At 39.4% G+C, this 18,562-nt stretch overlaps 1 protein-coding gene across 2 annotated transcripts; it reads right to left on the bottom strand.

Moving 5' to 3' along the window:
• Window positions 1-285: 285 nt before the first annotated feature.
• LOC131240326 (4-hydroxy-3-methylbut-2-en-1-yl diphosphate synthase (ferredoxin), chloroplastic) lies at window positions 286-17,429 on the bottom strand. Of its 2 annotated transcripts, XM_058238460.1 has the most exons (20): window positions 17,272-17,429; window positions 16,022-16,268; window positions 10,279-10,436; window positions 9,463-9,569; window positions 9,270-9,370; window positions 9,091-9,167; window positions 7,459-7,578; window positions 7,109-7,339; window positions 5,037-5,153; window positions 4,851-4,925; window positions 4,667-4,744; window positions 3,488-3,547; window positions 3,314-3,376; window positions 2,783-2,927; window positions 2,545-2,683; window positions 2,272-2,349; window positions 1,345-1,504; window positions 1,141-1,239; window positions 934-1,038; window positions 286-668 (listed from the first exon to the last, which is right to left on the bottom strand). In XM_058238460.1, exons 2-20 carry the CDS (start codon window positions 16,236-16,238, stop codon window positions 567-569), a joined length of 2,232 nt encoding a protein of 743 aa, XP_058094443.1. In that variant the 5' UTR covers window positions 16,239-16,268; window positions 17,272-17,429; the 3' UTR covers window positions 286-566. The 2 variants fall into 2 exon arrangements, with proteins under 2 accessions (XP_058094443.1, XP_058094444.1); XM_058238461.1 differs by lacking the exon at window positions 17,272-17,429 and having other exon boundaries at window positions 16,022-16,286.
• Window positions 17,430-18,562: the final 1,133 nt, after the last annotated feature.

Genomic DNA, 18,562 nt, shown 5'->3' with positions numbered 1-18,562 from the left:
GATCCATCAATGGAATGAAATTACCATCATATGGTCATGATCATCCAATCCTGGGGTGTGGCCTATCCATTGTTGGGCTGTCGATTGGATGGTTAGGATAAAACAAGTTGCCACATACACGCAAGAAATGATTGTGAAGATGGGATTCTGTTTCTTGACCCATGTTCTAATGAAAATTTCCAATTTATGTCCATGGTACCAGAGCTTAAGAATTTAAACATCAGTAGAACTAGTTATGGGCTTAGGCGGCCGCAGCAATCGATGCCAAGCTGCTGCAGATATGCATTTCATCAGAATATATTGGTTTTTCTTATTATTTTTATACTCAAAATAACTACAACTTCATGCGGATGTGGGTGTTTGATTTCCCAATCATATATCCTCAAGAACAGATGATACACTAGAACTTGCAGTCAGCAGCTCCCATGGCGGAAATCTCCCTTAATTTCTTGCTGTTTACACCGTCTGAATTTTCTGTTGAGGATGATATTTCTAAAGATCTATGTATCCTTGAACGGAGCTTCTTCAACTAGGCTATTTCTGGAGCAATTAGGTATCGACAGATTCTACTCATCGGACGGAGGGTCCACCCAACGGCCATGGTCTTTAATCAGCTGAATCAAGGCATCAGTCGCGTGCTCCATTTCAATCGCTCGCTTCACCACCGTCTACAACACAACCAGAACCATTTTCATCAATGAGAGAGAGAGAGAGAGAGAGAGAGAGAGAGAGGAGCTGGTACACAGGCATCACATAAATGATGTGATCCATCTTGGTGTTGTCAAACCCATCATACCATCAAATGATGGCCAAATGACGTGGTTTCCTTCTCTTATCTTCTATTATATTTCTTCATTTTCCCATGTAATTTGATCTGTTTACTGATCAAAGAAGCTCAAATCATGATGCAGCTTAGCAGGAGAGAGCACGTACCTTCCCAACGTAGAGGTCAATCTTTCCAGGAGCACCACCTACGTACCCAAAATCTGCATCTGCCATCTCTCCTGGCCCATTTACAATGCAACCCATGATCGCAATCTGCCATAAAAAGACCACAAACTGTTTAGGCTTTTGTTCAGAGGAAACCGTGTTGTCAATCAATGCTCTTCTATTGGAGTGCAGGAAGGCTCCAGGGATTACCGAAACACCAGGCAGGTGAGCCGTCTTCTCTCTTATCTCAGCACTTATCTCTTGGAGGTCGAACAGAGTCCGTCCACAGGATGGGCACGAGACGTACTCCTACACGAAGATTCAAACAAGTGTGCATTTTTCTACCATCAGTGAGACTGAGAGATGCATCAAGGTCAACAGCTGTTGACTGGAGTGTTGAGTACAAACATATACCGTTTTTGTGTTTCTCATTCTGCAGCCTTGGAGTAAATTGAACGATGTGTTTCTTAGAAAATCGAAATCCTGGCCAAGGGCTTCCAAGAATACTCCATCACCAAGGCCATCAACCAGAAGAGCTCCGGCATTGCTACCAGCACCGATGACGAGGTCATCTCTGTAAATAGGCAGGAATTGCAGTGAGTAGAAAATAATATTGCTCATGGAATACCCAAGACAGCATTTGGAAGTTCCCTGAATCAGTTTTTGGTGACTTCATTTTCAACTGAACAAGCATGGAAAACAAGCCCAAACGGACAAATTGGAATGAGAAGAAAATTGTTTTTGTGGGTGGGAGGGGTGGCAATGGGCCAGTTTAGACCGGGCCTGGTCTGACACCTAAGACTCGGCCTGAGCCGAGCTCGAGTCCGGCATGGTTGGGCCCAGGCCTGACCCATTGCAGCCCTAAAATTGATAAAATTCCTGTCTCACTTGAATGTTCCTAATCTATTCATTGATCAAGTGGCCACATATACACAAAGAAATAAACATTTTAGAAGAATGAAACACAACAGTCTACATTCAAGATGGATTGGGTGCCTAACCAAGGATTGGAATGGCTTATTTGCAGGATAGAGCACATGTACATATAATGTTGGGTTGGGCTGAACTAGGCAGGCCAGGTCATGGTAAAATGATTTGAGGAAGTCCAACCTGAAAATTAATTGGGCCATGCATGCGAGGCCCAAGCCCAACCCATAGGCAAGCTAGTAGGTCCAAGCCTGGCCCAAAGCTGGTCTGGGCTCATTGGGTTGGGCAGGCTACCTGGCCCATTGCCACCCTTAGCGGGAAAGCATTCCAGGTGCTACATTTCCTAGGTAATTCAAAATATGTCCTTTGTCTGCCATTTACTCAACAAGCTCTGTTATAGGATTTGGCTATTACCTGTGTGTCCCTTCAGGAAACTGTATGTGGTGGATCACAGGGAAGTTCAGATCATTCTCCGATAAATATTCAAACAGCCTGCAGACAAGCAGAGAAATCATATTAAAGAGGTAAAACAGATCTCGTAACTACTAAGAATGATAGTTGCTTCAAAACTACAAGATTGGCTATTGGTAAAGAAAACCAGATCGGAGGAAAATGCACTACCATATAACAGTCAAGACGAATATCCCTTCGTAACAGCAAGCACAAAAACACAAGTAAGATCATTACCTCCTCGCTGCATGTACTCTGCTATTCTTTTCTTCGCCAATTGGTAGATTGTGTAGCACCATCGTTGCATCAACATCTTTGAGGATGTCCAGCTCTTCATGGGACTCATCTCCACGAACAGATACAACCAAACGGGTGCCTGAGATGTGAGGTACAGCATGTAATATACTTTAAGAAATAAATATATTTACATAAATGAAATTTCCCAACTTAACAAAAATTGAAAAGACCAAACTACCTTCTGGTAGAAGCTTGTGGGCACCAGTTGCCAGTTCCTTTAGATTTACAACAACCATGGCATTAGGCAACGGCTTTGTAAGCTGCTCCGACAAAGGAGTCAAAACTCCCATGCTTACATCTATCAGCCTTTTGAGTGTGAGCCTCTGAACGTTGAACAGATGAGAAGTTTAAGTCACCTCTATATGAACTAAAAATCACCCTATTTACTGATACTTGAGTGCAGAACAGTCTGTGCAAGAAGTGGTGTTTGTAAAAGCTATGTAATTGAATTGGCTGAAGTCTCTTCTGATGATGGGTTTCTTTGGGCCTTTGAAAGGTACTTGAGGGATGCTCCCTTCCTTTGTATTCAGGATGATGCCTTGTCATCCTTTGTTCTCTAAATAAAAATTTTGGCTACCCTTCAAAAAAAATGTCTGTGCAAGACATATTCAATGAGAAATTGTGCTATTTACTTGTGGAAGCACTAAAATGAATTTTATTGGGATTTTTCTTTTTACTGAATTTACGGAAACTAAGGTAAGATACTCACAGAATCAGCGTCTTCAACTGGAGGAAGCTCTCTTACAAGGATTGAGTCCACTGTTGCAAGATCCTGCAGTCCATGCAAATGTTTTTAATGAAAATGCTAAACATGGCCTGATTACAAAATAGTTTTAACTTCACAATAACAGATGTTACTTGCACACAAGGAGTTAGTACAAACCTTAAATGGCATGCCAACCACAAGCTTTGCTGCAAGTGATTTGTAGAGAAGTTCGGGGGTCTGATAAAGTAAAGAAACTTTGTCAACACAAGGAGCAAGCAAATAAAAAGGGAATCTACCAAACTAATTAACAAAGACATTTCAAATATGCTGCAAGATGGAACTTAGAAGGGCAATCCTCAAAGATCCACCCATAACAGTAACAAAAGAATCAGGTCATTAGAACTGCAGAACACTGCTGCATGTGGTAAATGATCAAGGTGCAAATGCTCTTGCCACAACTGCGGTGCAAACCTCTATGGCCCCATCATAATGTTTTGATGAATGTGGGCTCCACCATAATGTGTTGATGACATCCACTCTGACCATCATGCAAGCCATCTCATGTTTGGCCATGGACCTAAAAATCAGGCCAATCCATCACTCAGGTAGGCCACACCATAGGGAACACTTGAGAGGGTACAACCTCCCCCTTCCAATTGTTCCTGCTTGTGTGGCAAACCTGGGTCATGGATTGGCCGGATTTTTGGGCCTGTGTCTAAAATAGGGACGGCGCACATGAAGGTCAGAGTGGATGTCATGAACACATCATGGTGGGGTTCACACAACTTGTTTGCACTATAATAATACTGAAAACATTTGCACTAGATCAGGACCCATGAAACATATGGCATGCGCTATCAGCTATTCAATCTGCTGTGTGAGCCAAACTGTAATCCACCACATTCGCAATTTTGTACCCCTCATATCCTGCCTTTCATATGCCATCAATTTCAATCAAATTGAACAAAACCCAGAAACAGGTTATTCCCGTCCTATATGTCAACAAAACTAGAAAGGTGTTACAGGAATAAATAGCATGAGAGCATGTTTGGATACATGGAATCCAAGGGAAAAGACAGAAAAAAACAATTATCCAATGATGATTCCATAAGAACTATTGAATCATGGATGTCAATTATAAAATTTTTGTTTTGATAGTAAGTTTCATATTTCTCTCACAAAGTTACCTAAATCCTTGGATTCAAATTAATGATTGTTTGCTGGAATCCACCATGTTCTTTGCTATCCAAACAACACAAATTGTCACATCAAAGGAACGCTTTTCATTTTCTATTGTTTAGCCTAGAATCCATGTTCACAAACATGACCTAAGGGAAATATCAATATAAGAATTACCTTTAACTGGTCCAGAGATACAGACATAAGAACAGAGCCATCACGATGTAGAGCTCCTCGGTAGTCCACCTCGTCGCCCTGTATTCAAATCAGATATTGATCAAAAGTCTTAGAAAGCTGATAGAACAACCAGAGCACTAAACGGTAATCAATATCCAATGGCCAGAGTTAAACAGAAACTAACCTCCTTCTGAACTGGTAATTGACCAGTTCTACGCTGGAAATCAAAATAACGTCTGTGCTTTTCTTCAAATGGTGCCTGTTAAAAAAATGACACCAGGTGCAAGTTGATAGAGGTTTCAAAAATAAAAGAATTGGAATTCGAAGCACTTTAGAATTGGGAAATTTAGAGATTTGTTAAGAAGCCTACCACTCCCTTCTGAAGATTTGAAGCTTGCATGCCAAGATTGGCTAATCTTTTGCAAGGATCAATCTCCTCTTCTGGTGGTTCAGTGAGGGAAACACGGATTGTATCCCCCAAGCCATCCTGTACATCAAATGAAGTGGACCAATTTTACTACAACCACTTGACAACATGGTGTGCCGTAAAGGCTATATGTAAAGGTAATGGTGGCAGTCGTTACACGTTACAGGGTCGTAAAGGCCGTAACGGAAGAAAATGACATGTAAAGGCCGTTACAGCCCCTGTAGCAGCCCATTATGCTCCCCTTAAAGGCCGTAATGGTCCACTACAGTGCCGATACAAGTTCACTAGAAAGAAAGAGAACGTAACGGCTGTTACCGCTATGGAATACCTCTCTCTCTCTCTCTCTTTCTATATATATATATATATAGGGAAAAGGTACTATGCGCTCGACCTCACGATAAGCTCCCGTGAGGTCGAGCTGTGTGGGCCCCACCGTGATGCGTGTCGACCATCAACACCGTGCATTTGATGGGTCCCCTCTAAATTATGGGATATACCAAAAATCAGCCGTATACGGAACTCAGGTGGGCCATACCATCTAAAATCATGTGAAGACACCGTTAAAACATATAAAAGCACTTGGTGGGGCCCACTTGAGTTTTTAATGCTGCTGAAACTTGGTCTGAACCCTCATCCAAGTGGGACACACATAATGGATGGGCTGGATTTGCAAACCACATCTCGGTGGGCCCAAAAAACTGATTATGAATGTTTTAATGGTGCACGGCCCCTCCCCACTTCTGTATGTGGTGTGGCCCACACAAGTCACGGATTGACTTGATTTTTGAGACCTAGGCCCACGATGGAATGGTGCATCTGACTGATGGGGTAGATTTTCGAAACGCATCACGGTGGGGCCCACACAGCTCAACCTCATGGGACGGACTCGTGAGGTCGAGCACATAGTACCTTTTCCCATATATATATATATATATATATATATATATATATATATATATATATATATATATATATAGTACGAAAATATCTAGTATCAAGTAGAAAGGTGGAATTCCATATGTAAAATCATGCACATAGAGATGCGCCCATCCATGGGAAGAAATCATTGTTGGCCTAAAATACAGTCTACAGTAAATACAGCCTGGTGAGGTTAGAATCCGTATTCAAATAACAGCCATGTATAATAAATCCAGAGACTAATAAAATTACAGTTGATCACTTAAATTACCTTTGATGATACTTGAATTCATCCTGCCAACCAACTTTGAGGATTTGAACAGTTGTCGGTTAATAGCATGAAAAAATTCGGACCCTGAATTTGAGTTGTTAGCTTATTTAGCTTATTACAACTTGACCGTCAGTCCAGAATCCTAATAAATGTATGTGGAGGAAAGAAAATGGTGGAGAGCTTTCAGATCCTTCTATGCTTCTATTGTGGGGGAAGATGTTAGACAGAGGAAAATCCCAACAACTCAGCTGTGGTCCTATCATGCTTCGCTGAATGCTTATGGTGTTTGCCAGGATTATTGGGAGAAACAAAATTCTAATGATAGATCATGTAATGAATAGAGACATGGTGATTACAACTGTGTGCCTTCTATGCCTTAAGGATTCGAAATTAGTAAACCACTTATTTATGTTCTCTGGCTTCTCCTAGCTTCATCTAGGACCTGGTCCTTGCTCTTTTCAATGTCTCACAGGTGATGCCTAGTTCCATTGATAATTTCAAGGCATGGGAAGGAAAATGCCTAAATAGGAAGAAGAAAGTGGTACAGTTTCTTGCTTTGCTAGCTGGCTTTCGTCAATTTGGAAGGAGCAAAAAAATAGTGTTTTCTGACAGTGTTGCAAAGGGATGATAAGTTTAGCTGGGTCCAGGAAAACCTCATTGGGTAGGCATGTGGATCCCACAAGTTTAATGAGAACTGTAGAGGATCATCCTCAATGCTCTTGTAAATGACTTCTCGTCACCCTCCTTTTGTTTGTACATTGCTTTTTTGGGGCTTATTAATAAAACGTCATCATTCAAAAAATAAATAAATACAGAGAACAAATACCTGAAGAAGGGTTCCAATGCCAATTGCAGACTTCATCCGTCCATCTTCACCTTCACCAGCTTCTGTAACTCCCAAGTGCAGGGGATAATCCCACCCTTGAACATACATTTCTGCAACAAGTAAACGGTATGCTTGAACCATGATCACTGGGTTGCTTGCTTTCATTGAGAAGACAAAATTATGGAAGTCCAACTTCCGGCAAATCCTTGCAAATTCAAAAGCAGATTCAACCTGTTTCAAGATAATGGACAAGCATGACATCAACAACAATGAATATTGGAAGGAGTTACAAGAAAAGTGTGAACGCAAGCTCAAAAGGCTTTACAGAATGGGAGGGCCTAGAAATTTACCATTCCCCTTGGAGAATCACCATAGTAGCTCATGATACGGTCAGAAAGGCTTCCATGATTCGTTCCAATGCGCATTGCTCTTCCATACTTTTTACATTTCTCAACCAATGGAGAGAAAACCTATTTACCAAGGCAATCAATAACAAATTCAGTGCGAAAAAACCATAAAAGGCTGACATGTGAATATGCCATCTAATCAAGTTTATATACATCCAAGGGTCACTGTCTCTAAGCCTAGATACATCTAACCAAGTATGCAAACACTTAGTGGGGAAATATACACAAGAAGATGAAAGAAGAAAAACACAAAAGTCAACAACAAGATTCATGAGCTTCTGAGCAAGTTGATGACAGTGATGGTGCAGGGTTCTCAACTAACGACCACATTGACAATAGTATCATTAGACATGCAACCATCACCACCACCACCATCATCAACTAAGCCTTATCACAATTAATTGGGTCAGCTACATGAATCATGTTCCACCATTTGACTCTATCATGGGCCATACCTTCAGTTAGACCATAGGTCTTCAAGTCTTTTCTTCCTTCCTCCATTCACGTCCTTTTGGACCTTTCCCTTGCCCTTTTAGGGTCTTCAGCTTGTACCAACTTACTCCTAAATGGCATGGTTCTTGGTCTCCATTGCACATGAACAGACCACCTAAGTCGACTTTCCCTCATTTTATTACTTATTGATGCTACTCCTAAGTTCCCTCAAATGCATGCATTTATGATTCTATCCTTCCTCTTGCCATTCATCCATCTCGACATCCTCATTTCGGCTAAACTTATTCTATGAACATGTTGTTCCTTTAACTGCCCAACATTTTGTTCCATAAAGAAAAGCTAGTCTTATAGCTATCCTATAAAATTTCCATTTCGGTTTTGAGTGGTACACAACAATCACATAAAACTCTAGAAACATCTCCATTTATTCCACCTAGCTTGAATTCTATGGGCAACATCCTTCTCAATCTCTCCACTCATGAAATATTGACCCAGGGTATCGAAAGTAGGGAAACTTTTTGGTCAGCAATCTTAAATAATTCCGCGTTTTACTCCTATTGTTACTAAAATTGCACTCCATAAACTTTGTTTTAGTCTAACTATTTTTAAATCCTTTAGATTCTAAAGCACCCATGCATAAATCTAGCTTCGTGTTTACACCCACCCTCGTCTTGTCAACCAAAAACCATGTTGATTGCAAACAATATGCACCATTGGATCTCTTCCTGTGTGAAGCCATGTTGTCACAATTTATTAGCAGTGCTGTCATAGCTTCGCATCTAGATCTTGTTTTGTAATTACTTTTCACTTTTCAGTGAGACGTTAGAATGTATGGGGTCACTATTGAACCCAGACAACTGCTTTAGCTGTCAAGAGCTTTTATTCTATAGTGGGATATTCATTTTCCATCATGCATAAAGCATAAAATAAAAGTGCATTTTGTGTGCTCGACCAGCTCAATATATGTACGATATACGTAGTGAGAGTTGTCGGGCAAAATTTTGCATGCAATTAGTTTTTGAATTGTCAAAACTATGCATTATTAAAGCATAAAATAAAAGTGCATTTTGTGTGCATTTTGTGTGCCATAAACTCCAACCGAAACTAAATGAGTGATTTGACCTGCTCAATATGCTCAAGCTCCTTCTGATAATCATCTTCTGTGTACTCCAGCTGCTCAAATTGGGCTCGCCTGTCAGCTGCAAGCAGCTGTTTCAGTGAGTGAAGGAAGCCAATGATCTATGAATAGCTGATGACTAGTACACATTCAGAAATACAAATGAAAGGGGAAGTAGACATACCAAAATTTCCTGGGTTGACACGAATCTTGTCAAAACATTCAGCAACTCTCAAAGCGACTGAAGGAGCAAAATGAATGTCTGCCACCAGAGGAATATTATAGCTGCATAAACAGGGTAAGTGTGATACAACTTAGAAAATTGTGGGAGATAAATTCCTTTTAAATGCTCAAAGCATAGAAGATTCAAGGCTTACTTTTTCTGGACAAGGGTGTTCTTTATTTCAAAACAAGCATCTGCTTCTTTCTTCCCTTGAACTGTGATCCTAACGAGATTTGCTCCTTTATCAGCTATTCTCATTACCTAGCAATATCATTTCAAACTGCTCATTATCTTGAATCAAATACAAAAACAAAATTATGTCTAATTGGATAACACTATAACAAAGTGAATCCTGGTGCTGTTTCATTTCACCGAAACAGATTTCTCAACTGATATGTGTGTTGTCATTTTGGCTTGCAAAGAAAGGCATTACCAAATGCTGTCCAATCACCAGAATTCCCTGCAATTTACCCCATGATGACAAGTCCTCCACTACAACATTTCTTTGGTTCATAACTAGCCTGTGAAAGTGAACCCATATTGGTCAGATTATTGGGCCCTTGAATGAAAATGAGTGCACCATTCACCACATAGCATAATTGTTAGCCATGTGCTGCATAGGGGTAGCATGTCCCTGATCTGTAATTTAAGAACTGTTGTTGTATGTACGTTATACAAAGACAAAGATGTTCTAGGTGGTCTGAATCAACTGACTGTCATATAAATACCACAGAAAATCGAAATTTTAACTTAGATATTTGTATGGATGCATGTCTATGTGCACGCATAAGCTTCCTCATTATTATTAGTCATAGTGGAGTTCGTAATAGGCATTTGGCAGTACTGTCCAAAGGCTTGTGCTGAGGTGCAAGGTCCTTGTCACATGGGTTGTAGCATATAGAGAACAGCAGAAAACAATACGTTTCCAGAAGCAATTTGCCAAAACAGGAGATGAAGGAAATGACTGAACCTGCTCAACAGTTCCAGCAACATCCTTAGTATCGCTGGTGGTCATCGTCTGAATTCTTATGGGATGCTCACTACCAAGAGCAACATTTCCTACCATCACAGTGCGAGTTTTTCTCCTGACAGTCTTATGTAAGGATTCACAATACTTCTGCCTAGGAACTACAACAGGAAATACAAGCTCCATCAGATAAAGTACAATTTGTTAGGAAGAGAAATACTAGTGCTTGCAAAGGCAACATTGGTAAGTAAATTCCATCAATAACAAAAGAAGCAACAAAGTTGGCTTACAAAACATTTTCATTCAATAACCATCCAACCTCTTCTATTGCTTTTGCATACGTAGGAACATACATTATAAAAGAAAATTCCATTTGACAAAGCTTACAAATATCTTTCCTGAAGAGCAATTAAGAGACATAATGGCATTCACAGCAGAGTTTTATGAAACAGGGAGGGTGAATAAGGAGTTAGCGACCCCATTTATTGCATCAATTCTGAGAAAGGAAGGAACATTAGGGCATAAAGACTTTTGTCCCATCAGCCTTATCAGGATTCCTTATAAAATCCTTGCCAAAATCTTATCTACTCGACTAGCCTGTGTTCTCCCGACAATTACATCATTTTTTTTTTTTTAAATTAGTCTGATCGCTATCTCCTTTTTTTTTTTTTTTCTGTAATAGATGAGGATTTTATTTATATATAACCAAGGTCCGACATCAACCTGTAGACCTCCAATATGTACATGCGGACCTGTCACAGTCTATTACACCTTTAGCAAAAGGAGTGCAGTTTAGCCATTCTATATAATCTTTGTCTGTGAATGAGGCCAAAATATCCACAGCAGCATTACATTTTCTAAAGACATGCATGCACTTCATCTATGCATCCTTTACAACAGCACCTGGCACCTTCGCAGAATTGGTGCCACTCTCGAGCTTGTTGAGATCTGAAGAAGAAGAACATGGATAGTTAGAAGGGAATCCTCCTGAGTCTTTCAGCTAGCTGGATTCCCAGGACTAGGGCAAAGCTTTCCACTATTAGCGCAGAACATGATTGCAGATGTATGGAGAAGGCAGCCATGCATTTGCTGAGGTGGCCCTGAATGATCCCCTCTGCCCACGCCTTGTGGGCAACATGATTCACTGATCCATCAAAACTTGATTTGATGAGACCAAACGGAGGCAGGTTTCCATTTAACAGGCAACAACAGTGGACAACAAAGATATGGTATCTTGAAGGCAAGATTGTAGGGCAGGAATTTGATGGTGGTGACTCACCAATTTTGGGCTCATTTGATTGCAATATTCAGCCACACTGTGGTAAATATCTTAAGGAATGGGTTGAAATGGTTGCATTACGGAAGATACTCCCATTTTAGCCCAGCCAGAAGATACTCCCATTTTAGCCCAGCCACACTGTGGTAAATATCTTTAGGAATGGGTTGAAATGGTTGTATAATGGAAGATACTCCCATGAGACCAAACATAGGCAGGTTTCCATTTAACAGGCAACAACAGTGGACAACAAAGATATGGTATCTTGAAGGCAAGATTGTAGGGCAGGAATTTGATGGTGGTGACTCACCAATTTTGGGCTCATATGATTGCAATATTCAGCAAATATCTCAAGGGATGGGTTGAAATGGTTGTATTACGGAAGATACTCCCATTTTAGCCCAGCCACACGTGAGAGATCATGGATGGGAATAAAGCCTCCATAATACCGGAATGTGGCTGAACCCCGACTTGGTAGAATTCCAGGCCAAAGGGTTTGGGGTATGGACTCCAATGTCATGGATGATACTGAGAAAGTAGCCAACAGAAATTCCAGATAGCGGCTGTAACTGCACACATAAAAACATGAGAGTTGATTTCCGTGGCATTGCTGCAAAGCACACAAATGCTACTCGTTGGAATGTTTTTCCTTAGAAGGACATCCTATGTATCAACTCTCTGGACTGCTACCCAGAAGAAGAATTTGACTTTTGGAGGCACAGGGTAGGACCATATTAACTTTCACAGACCAGCAAGATTATCCTGCATATGAGTCTGGATGTTAGACGACAGGGCTTGACAAGCTGATTTTACCGTGAATGACCCAGACAACGTAAGGCTCCAGATTCTTTGGTTAGTCCAGGGTCAGGGTCAATTGGAGTCTTGCAGGATGCAACTAGCTGTTCCGTTGCGCCATAGCCCCTTGATAACTTCTTCATTCCACTCCATTATTTCCAAGTGCATAAGATCTTGATGACAGTAACATGATCAATTACAGGCATGTTCTGGTTGGTAGCTGGCAGGAGGAGAGAATTCCCACACCGAATATAATCCCAAAAGTGAATGCTACTTTACCTTCTCTTACTAGACAAGAACATCCTTTAGCTAAATCCTCTCTTACTGAAAGAATCCATTTCCAGACAAACAAGGAATTCACATTCAGGTAACACGAGAAGAAATCAGTTTTCTGGAGATAATTTTCCTTCATGCATTGCACCCAAAGGGAATTTTCTTCCTATAGAATTCTCCATCCCACCTTCATTAGGAATGCTTGGTTAGTAATACACAGCAAATGAAGACCCAGCCCACCTCATGCAAAGGGCTTGCAAACACTTTCCCAGTTAATATTATTTTTTATTCCGATCTGAATTCCATAGAAATTCTCTCTGCCAGAATTCAATATCCATTAGGACTGACGAGGGTAACTGATGGTTATCTCCTTTACTCAGGTTGACTTTATAATGGGCATGCAGATCTTGGAGAAGACATTAGCAGGCAATGAATGCATTGACTATGATTATCAGCCAAAAGGACCAAGAACTGTATGCAAATTGAACATCAGGAAAGCATATGATTATGTTGATCAGGACCTCCTCAAATATGTGATGAGAAGGACAGCTTTTGGAATCAAACTGAGGAGATGGATTATAGGGTGTTTTTCAGTGGATTCCTTCTAGGTCCTAATCAGTGGATCCCCGCTAGGTTTTTTATGGTGGCAATGGTGCTGAGCAGAACGTGTAATAAAATAGTTTTGGAGAATAGTATTTGTGGCTTAAAGTGGAAAGATTGGAAATCTGGGTATTTCATCTTTAATTCGTGGATGATACCTTGTAAGCAGTGTGACAAATATCTCTGAGATTTTGAAAATCTCGTGATAATATTGCAAAAAATCCAATGAACGATATTATCACGAAATTTTCAAAATACTGGCGGATTTTAAAATATTGCGTTTTTATCTCAATAATATAGCAATATTAACTTGAAAAATAGAAAAAACCTTACAGAATTTTTATATAAATATCATCATCATCTAAGCCTTATATATATATATATATATATAATTTAAATTTATTTATAAATTTGTGATAAATATTTTTATTTTTGGTGATGCTCCCGATTATATCCCAAGAAAAACCTTGAAATTTGAAACTCTCCTGAGAAATTTCAGGGTTGAGAAATTGCCAAGAACGAGATTTGACACTATGCTTGTAAGTTGTAACTTATGAGCATGGTTTAAATATCATCCTATACAACTCAGTTTCAGCTGAGTCATATTAGTTTCAATCAAAACTGGTCTGGCTCACATCCTCGCTACAAAAATACCCCCAATTCGGTCCCGTCTTGGTTCAAATCTTCCCATTTCAGGACAAGTCACCTCGAATCTGCTCGCTTTTTGTCTAGGTCAGGGCAAGATGTGTTGACGTACTCGTCCTGGTTCTGGCACACCTCAATTAGTTCAGCCAGGAAAAGAAAATAGAGAGATAGGCCATAGGCTTTGGATCCAATGGCCCATGGCAACCTAGCCCACTATGCGTCCCCGTAGATTGATAGTTTAGAGAGAGAGAAAGAGAGCATCAAATCAAATCAAGGGGCTGGTTTGTTGTTTTTTAGTTTTAGTTCTCATTTCTTTTCGTTTTGTATCTTGTTTCTTTTTCTTTTCTTTTCTTTTTTTTTCCTTTGGAAAAATAAAATCTTCAAAAAAAAAAAAAAAAACAGCACACCTCTGGTTCCAATACTGTTCTTCTTTTTCTTCTCTTTTTCAAAACAAAAAAGCCCAGAGAGAGACTCCGCGTGGGTGGGGGGGGGGGGTAGGGTTTTTCTTATTGGGGTGGGAGGGAAAGAGAGCGAGAGAGTTGAAGAGGCTTTAATGACATAAAAATGGAAAATGGGCCTTCTTTGAAGAGTCACACCCATGGAGACTGGCATAATGGAGGGAGGACTTGGGGAAAGGAGATACATCCTTTCTATATCCTTTGTTCCTCTTTGTAGGGAAGGAATTGGGGCTGCTGATGGTTTGGCTAGTTTTGGGATCGAGCTCCAATCACTTTGGATTGGAGATATCTCCCTTTTATATATCTAGTTTTCTTTAATAAAATGTTAAGCAACCTTTGAAAGAAAATGAGCAATTACGAGATAAAAATTCACCAAATTCTAACAAAGGAATTAGCCAAACAGGTTTATCTGTTCGCAAAGGAAAAGTGTAAGCAATACAAAGTTGAGAATGATAAGAATTTCTAGAAAAACTGAACATAGAGCCTCCAAAACAATGAAAGTTGCATTTGGATGCTCAATTGAATTGCAATAATTCAGTTCAATAATGTGGAAATGACCAAGCTCCCAAATTATAAAAAATAAAAAATAAAAAAAATCATCACCATTTCAGGTCTAACTTGAAAGTTGAAACATACAGATGGAATAATGGGTTTGGTCCAGTGTTTTAAAAACTAGACCGGACCATCCAATCCAGCCAGGTCCAACCAGCACTGGAGCCCTTTTTAGTTTGGTTTTAATCAAACTGCCCTAGGACTCAAAAAGCACTAAAATTCGACTGAACCATGGTGAACCGACAGTGGAACCTGTACAAACAAGTATGAACTGTCAGTTAATCGGTTTGAACCAAACTTGACTAAACTCGAAAGCCTGTTGAGTTGAGTTGAGTAACTCGGTCAAGTTTTTCGAGCATGAACACCAAAACTTGCTAATATTTAATGTTTAAAATTTATCAATTTGTAGATCTGGTGAGTCAGGTTTAAGTTCTATCAAGTTTATTGAGTTTTGTCAAGTCAAGTCAACCGAGTCTTGATCAAGTAGTGACCAAATCAAGTTTTTTCACGTCTCGACCGAGTCATGACCAAATCAGCTCAGTTGAGCTGAGTTTTTTTTTTTTTCCAAGTTTCGAACATAGGTTTGAACCATTTGTTTTCACAAAAGTATACTATTTATGACATGATGATGGTGTCATGGTTCGAACAGAGATTGAACCAGTTGGAACAATGCATCAGCTTCACTGGTTTGACCTTCAGTTCAGTTTTTAAAACATTCGTGTGATCATCTTTACAATTCAGAATGGCAGCACCTGCATTTCATGTGATTTCTTCTATACTGAATTGGGTTGTTTTAGTTCAGTTCAACAAAGCATCCAAACACGCCCTAAACCAACAAAAAAAAAAAGGAACTGTAGAATTCAATAGGATCCCAAAATTCGCATAAAGTACACTGATTCTGAAATATAGTGAATATGACAATATTCAACCTGTAATTTAAACAGTGCCCTTGATAGAGTGGAATGGTGGAAAAGGATTCATGTGGCTGACCCCAATTAATTGGGAGAAGGCTAAGATGATGATGATGAAATTAAACAGAGACCTTCAACACTTCTACTCAGCGATGATCACGTTGATATAACAAATTCAAATAAACAACTAGGAAAAAGGAAAAAGACAATCTTAAAAGATGTAGGAAATTATATACCTAGGAGAGGACTTCCTTCTGAAGCAGGCTTCAATTCAACAGTCTCCGGACCTGGGTTCGAATTCCTTATCACCAGGAACTTCTCTCTTCGGGACCCAATCCTCTGAGAGTTAGGCAAGCATCTCACCTTCATGAAATCTACGCTTTTCACAAAGCTGAAACCATGATCCCTGGTCTTCAGACCAGAAACTGAAGCTGGAACCGTTCCGGTCGCCATGTCTGCAAATCCTCAGCTCTCCTCACACTTCTACAAGAAAGAATCAACCTGAAACTTGGTTAATCTAGTTACAGGGCTTCAGAGAAGCTGCAGAAATGCCACCATCAAGAGAGATAATAGAATCAGATGTGAATTCTGCATGTTGCAAATGAATTCGTCGACAGGAACATGAAATCGCCGATCCTAGTCTCAAGTGCTTGTGGAAGAGCCTCTAAAAGGACAAATTTACATATCATCATAGAATCACCGATTTCACTTGAAACATAAAAAAATAATAATAAAATAATAATTAAAAAAACAGCTACTACAAACACAAAAATCTGTCATGGATTTGAATAACAGTAAAGCTGATAATCTCAAAAGCTCCTGAAAAGCTAAGGATGTATCAAAATTTTAGTTGATTCTTAGAAGAAAACCAAATGCCACTGAAAATATTCATAAATGGAAAACCGATGAACATATCTGCAGATGCTACTGAAAAGATCCAAACAATGAAAGTCCACGAATTTTTGGAATTCAGAGAAGAATTTAAAAGCAACCGCCGTCCTAAAAAAATAAAATGAAAGCTTGGAGAAAATTAAAAGAAAATCCATCAGCGGAATTCAGGTATCCGCAAGACTGCGTTTGATTTGTGTCCATTTCAGCAGTAGTAGAATTCCCAAAAATTGCAAAAGAGGCCTCTCTTGTGTTGGATTGAAAGAAACAGTTCTTTCATATTCAGATTGGAAATTCCAAAAATCGTGATTTATTTTAACGCGGCCCCATCCAAACGCAGCCAATCTGTACTCAAAAAAAGCTTCTGGAAAGCTCATGAAACGGGAAACTGAGATAATCTAACGCTTGGGAATTGCAGAAATCCTCATATACTTCCCCAAAAATCTCACGAAATGAAAATTCTGCCGTGAAATGAATTAGATATCCAGAGAAGAAATCAGTGTATCAGTAGATTAGACCTTGAAAAGAGAATTCAGAGAACGCAAAATCCGATTCTGAATTGGGGAGATTGGAAGAAGCAAATCGAAAGAAAGCTTACCTTGAGAATTGGGAAGGAGGAGAGAGGCTTTCGATGCGTCTGGATTCGGGAGATGTATGTGGAAACGACGGAGATTGAGATGCCTAGATTTCAGGGGGGGGTTTTATCATGGAGAGCGAAGACAAACATTTCATTCGGTAAATTATTGTAGGTGGGATTAAAATATATTTTTTTAAAAACGTCATTTTAAAAATAATTAAAAAACGTCATTTTGTACTATTTATTATTATCATTATTATTTTTTGTTAAATAAAGATTCAGTGGAATAACACGCACCCAAAAAAAAAAGAGGGCGCGGATTAGGTAAGGCAGCGGTAACAGCTTAGTGGGGGAGGCCCACCTTGATGTATGTTTTGTATATCCACGCCGTCCATCCATTTTTTTAGATCATTTTAGGGCATAATCCCAAAACTAAGGAAGATCCAAATTTCAATTGGGCCACACAGTAGGGATTGAATTTTCACCATTAAAAACTTCTTGGGGCCACTGAAGTTTTAGATCAACCTGCTATTTGTTTTTCCATTCATTCAGGTCTTTGTAACCTTATCAACATCTTGGATAGAAAATAAACATTAATGAGGAATTTATAACTTTTTCTTTTTTACGGTGGGCAACCAATAACACTATTTTCCCGTGGTGTGGTTCACCTAAGCTCTGGATCTGCTTCAAATTTTTTATGATGTATACTTAGAATGATATGGAAAAACATATGGATGACATGAATATACAACATATACAATAAGGTGGGGCAACCATCAGTGCCCCGCCCGCTAAATGGTTACCCGTGCCTCACCTAATCCGCTCTCCCAATGGAAAGGAAGAGTTATTTGATAGCTTGATATGCAGGCACTTAAAATTTGTATAAGAATTATACATTAACTAAATTAAACCGTCTAAATATTGGAATGCTAATTGACCAATTTATAAACGCAAAAATTAGAATGGTTGACGAATCATAACTTCTGATTTGTGGACGCTAGTTTGCTGAAATAGGACCAATGGATTCTTTTCATTTCAACCGTTTAATAAAATGTCCACCAATCTGATTATTACACAATCAAAATATTTTTATTTTTTGTTGTTCGTACATCTAAGCTCTAATTTATATTTTGAACAGTTCATTTTAATTTATTTTATGACATATTTACAATTTCTAAGTGCCTATGTATCAGCCACCGCACGCTTTCATGGTATCAAAGTTTTTACTTTATAAGACGGAGAAACTGATAATGTGGGAGAATCCACACGAAGGCATCTTCGGACCGGCAATCGAAGATATTGCCTCGCGGGA

Source organism: Magnolia sinica, chromosome 3 (assembly GCF_029962835.1).
Source record: "Magnolia sinica isolate HGM2019 chromosome 3, MsV1, whole genome shotgun sequence".
NCBI classification, from domain to species: Eukaryota; Viridiplantae; Streptophyta; class Magnoliopsida; order Magnoliales; family Magnoliaceae; genus Magnolia; species Magnolia sinica.
Note: the sequence above shows the minus strand (reverse complement) of the source record. Positions and strands in the feature narration are given on the sequence as shown.

Coding starts and splice junctions, on each gene's coding strand:
- LOC131240326 (XM_058238460.1), bottom strand. CDS start 16,238: ATGGCGACCGGAACGGTTCCAGCTTCAGTTTCTGGTCTGAAGACCAGG. Junction 2,684..2,782: donor CCACAAGCTTCTACCAGAAG/GTAGTTTGGTCT, acceptor CTCACATCTCAG/GCACCCGTTTGGTTGTATCT. Junction 1,039..1,140: donor CTCACCTGCCTGGTGTTTCG/GTAATCCCTGGA, acceptor TTTTTATGGCAG/ATTGCGATCATGGGTTGCAT.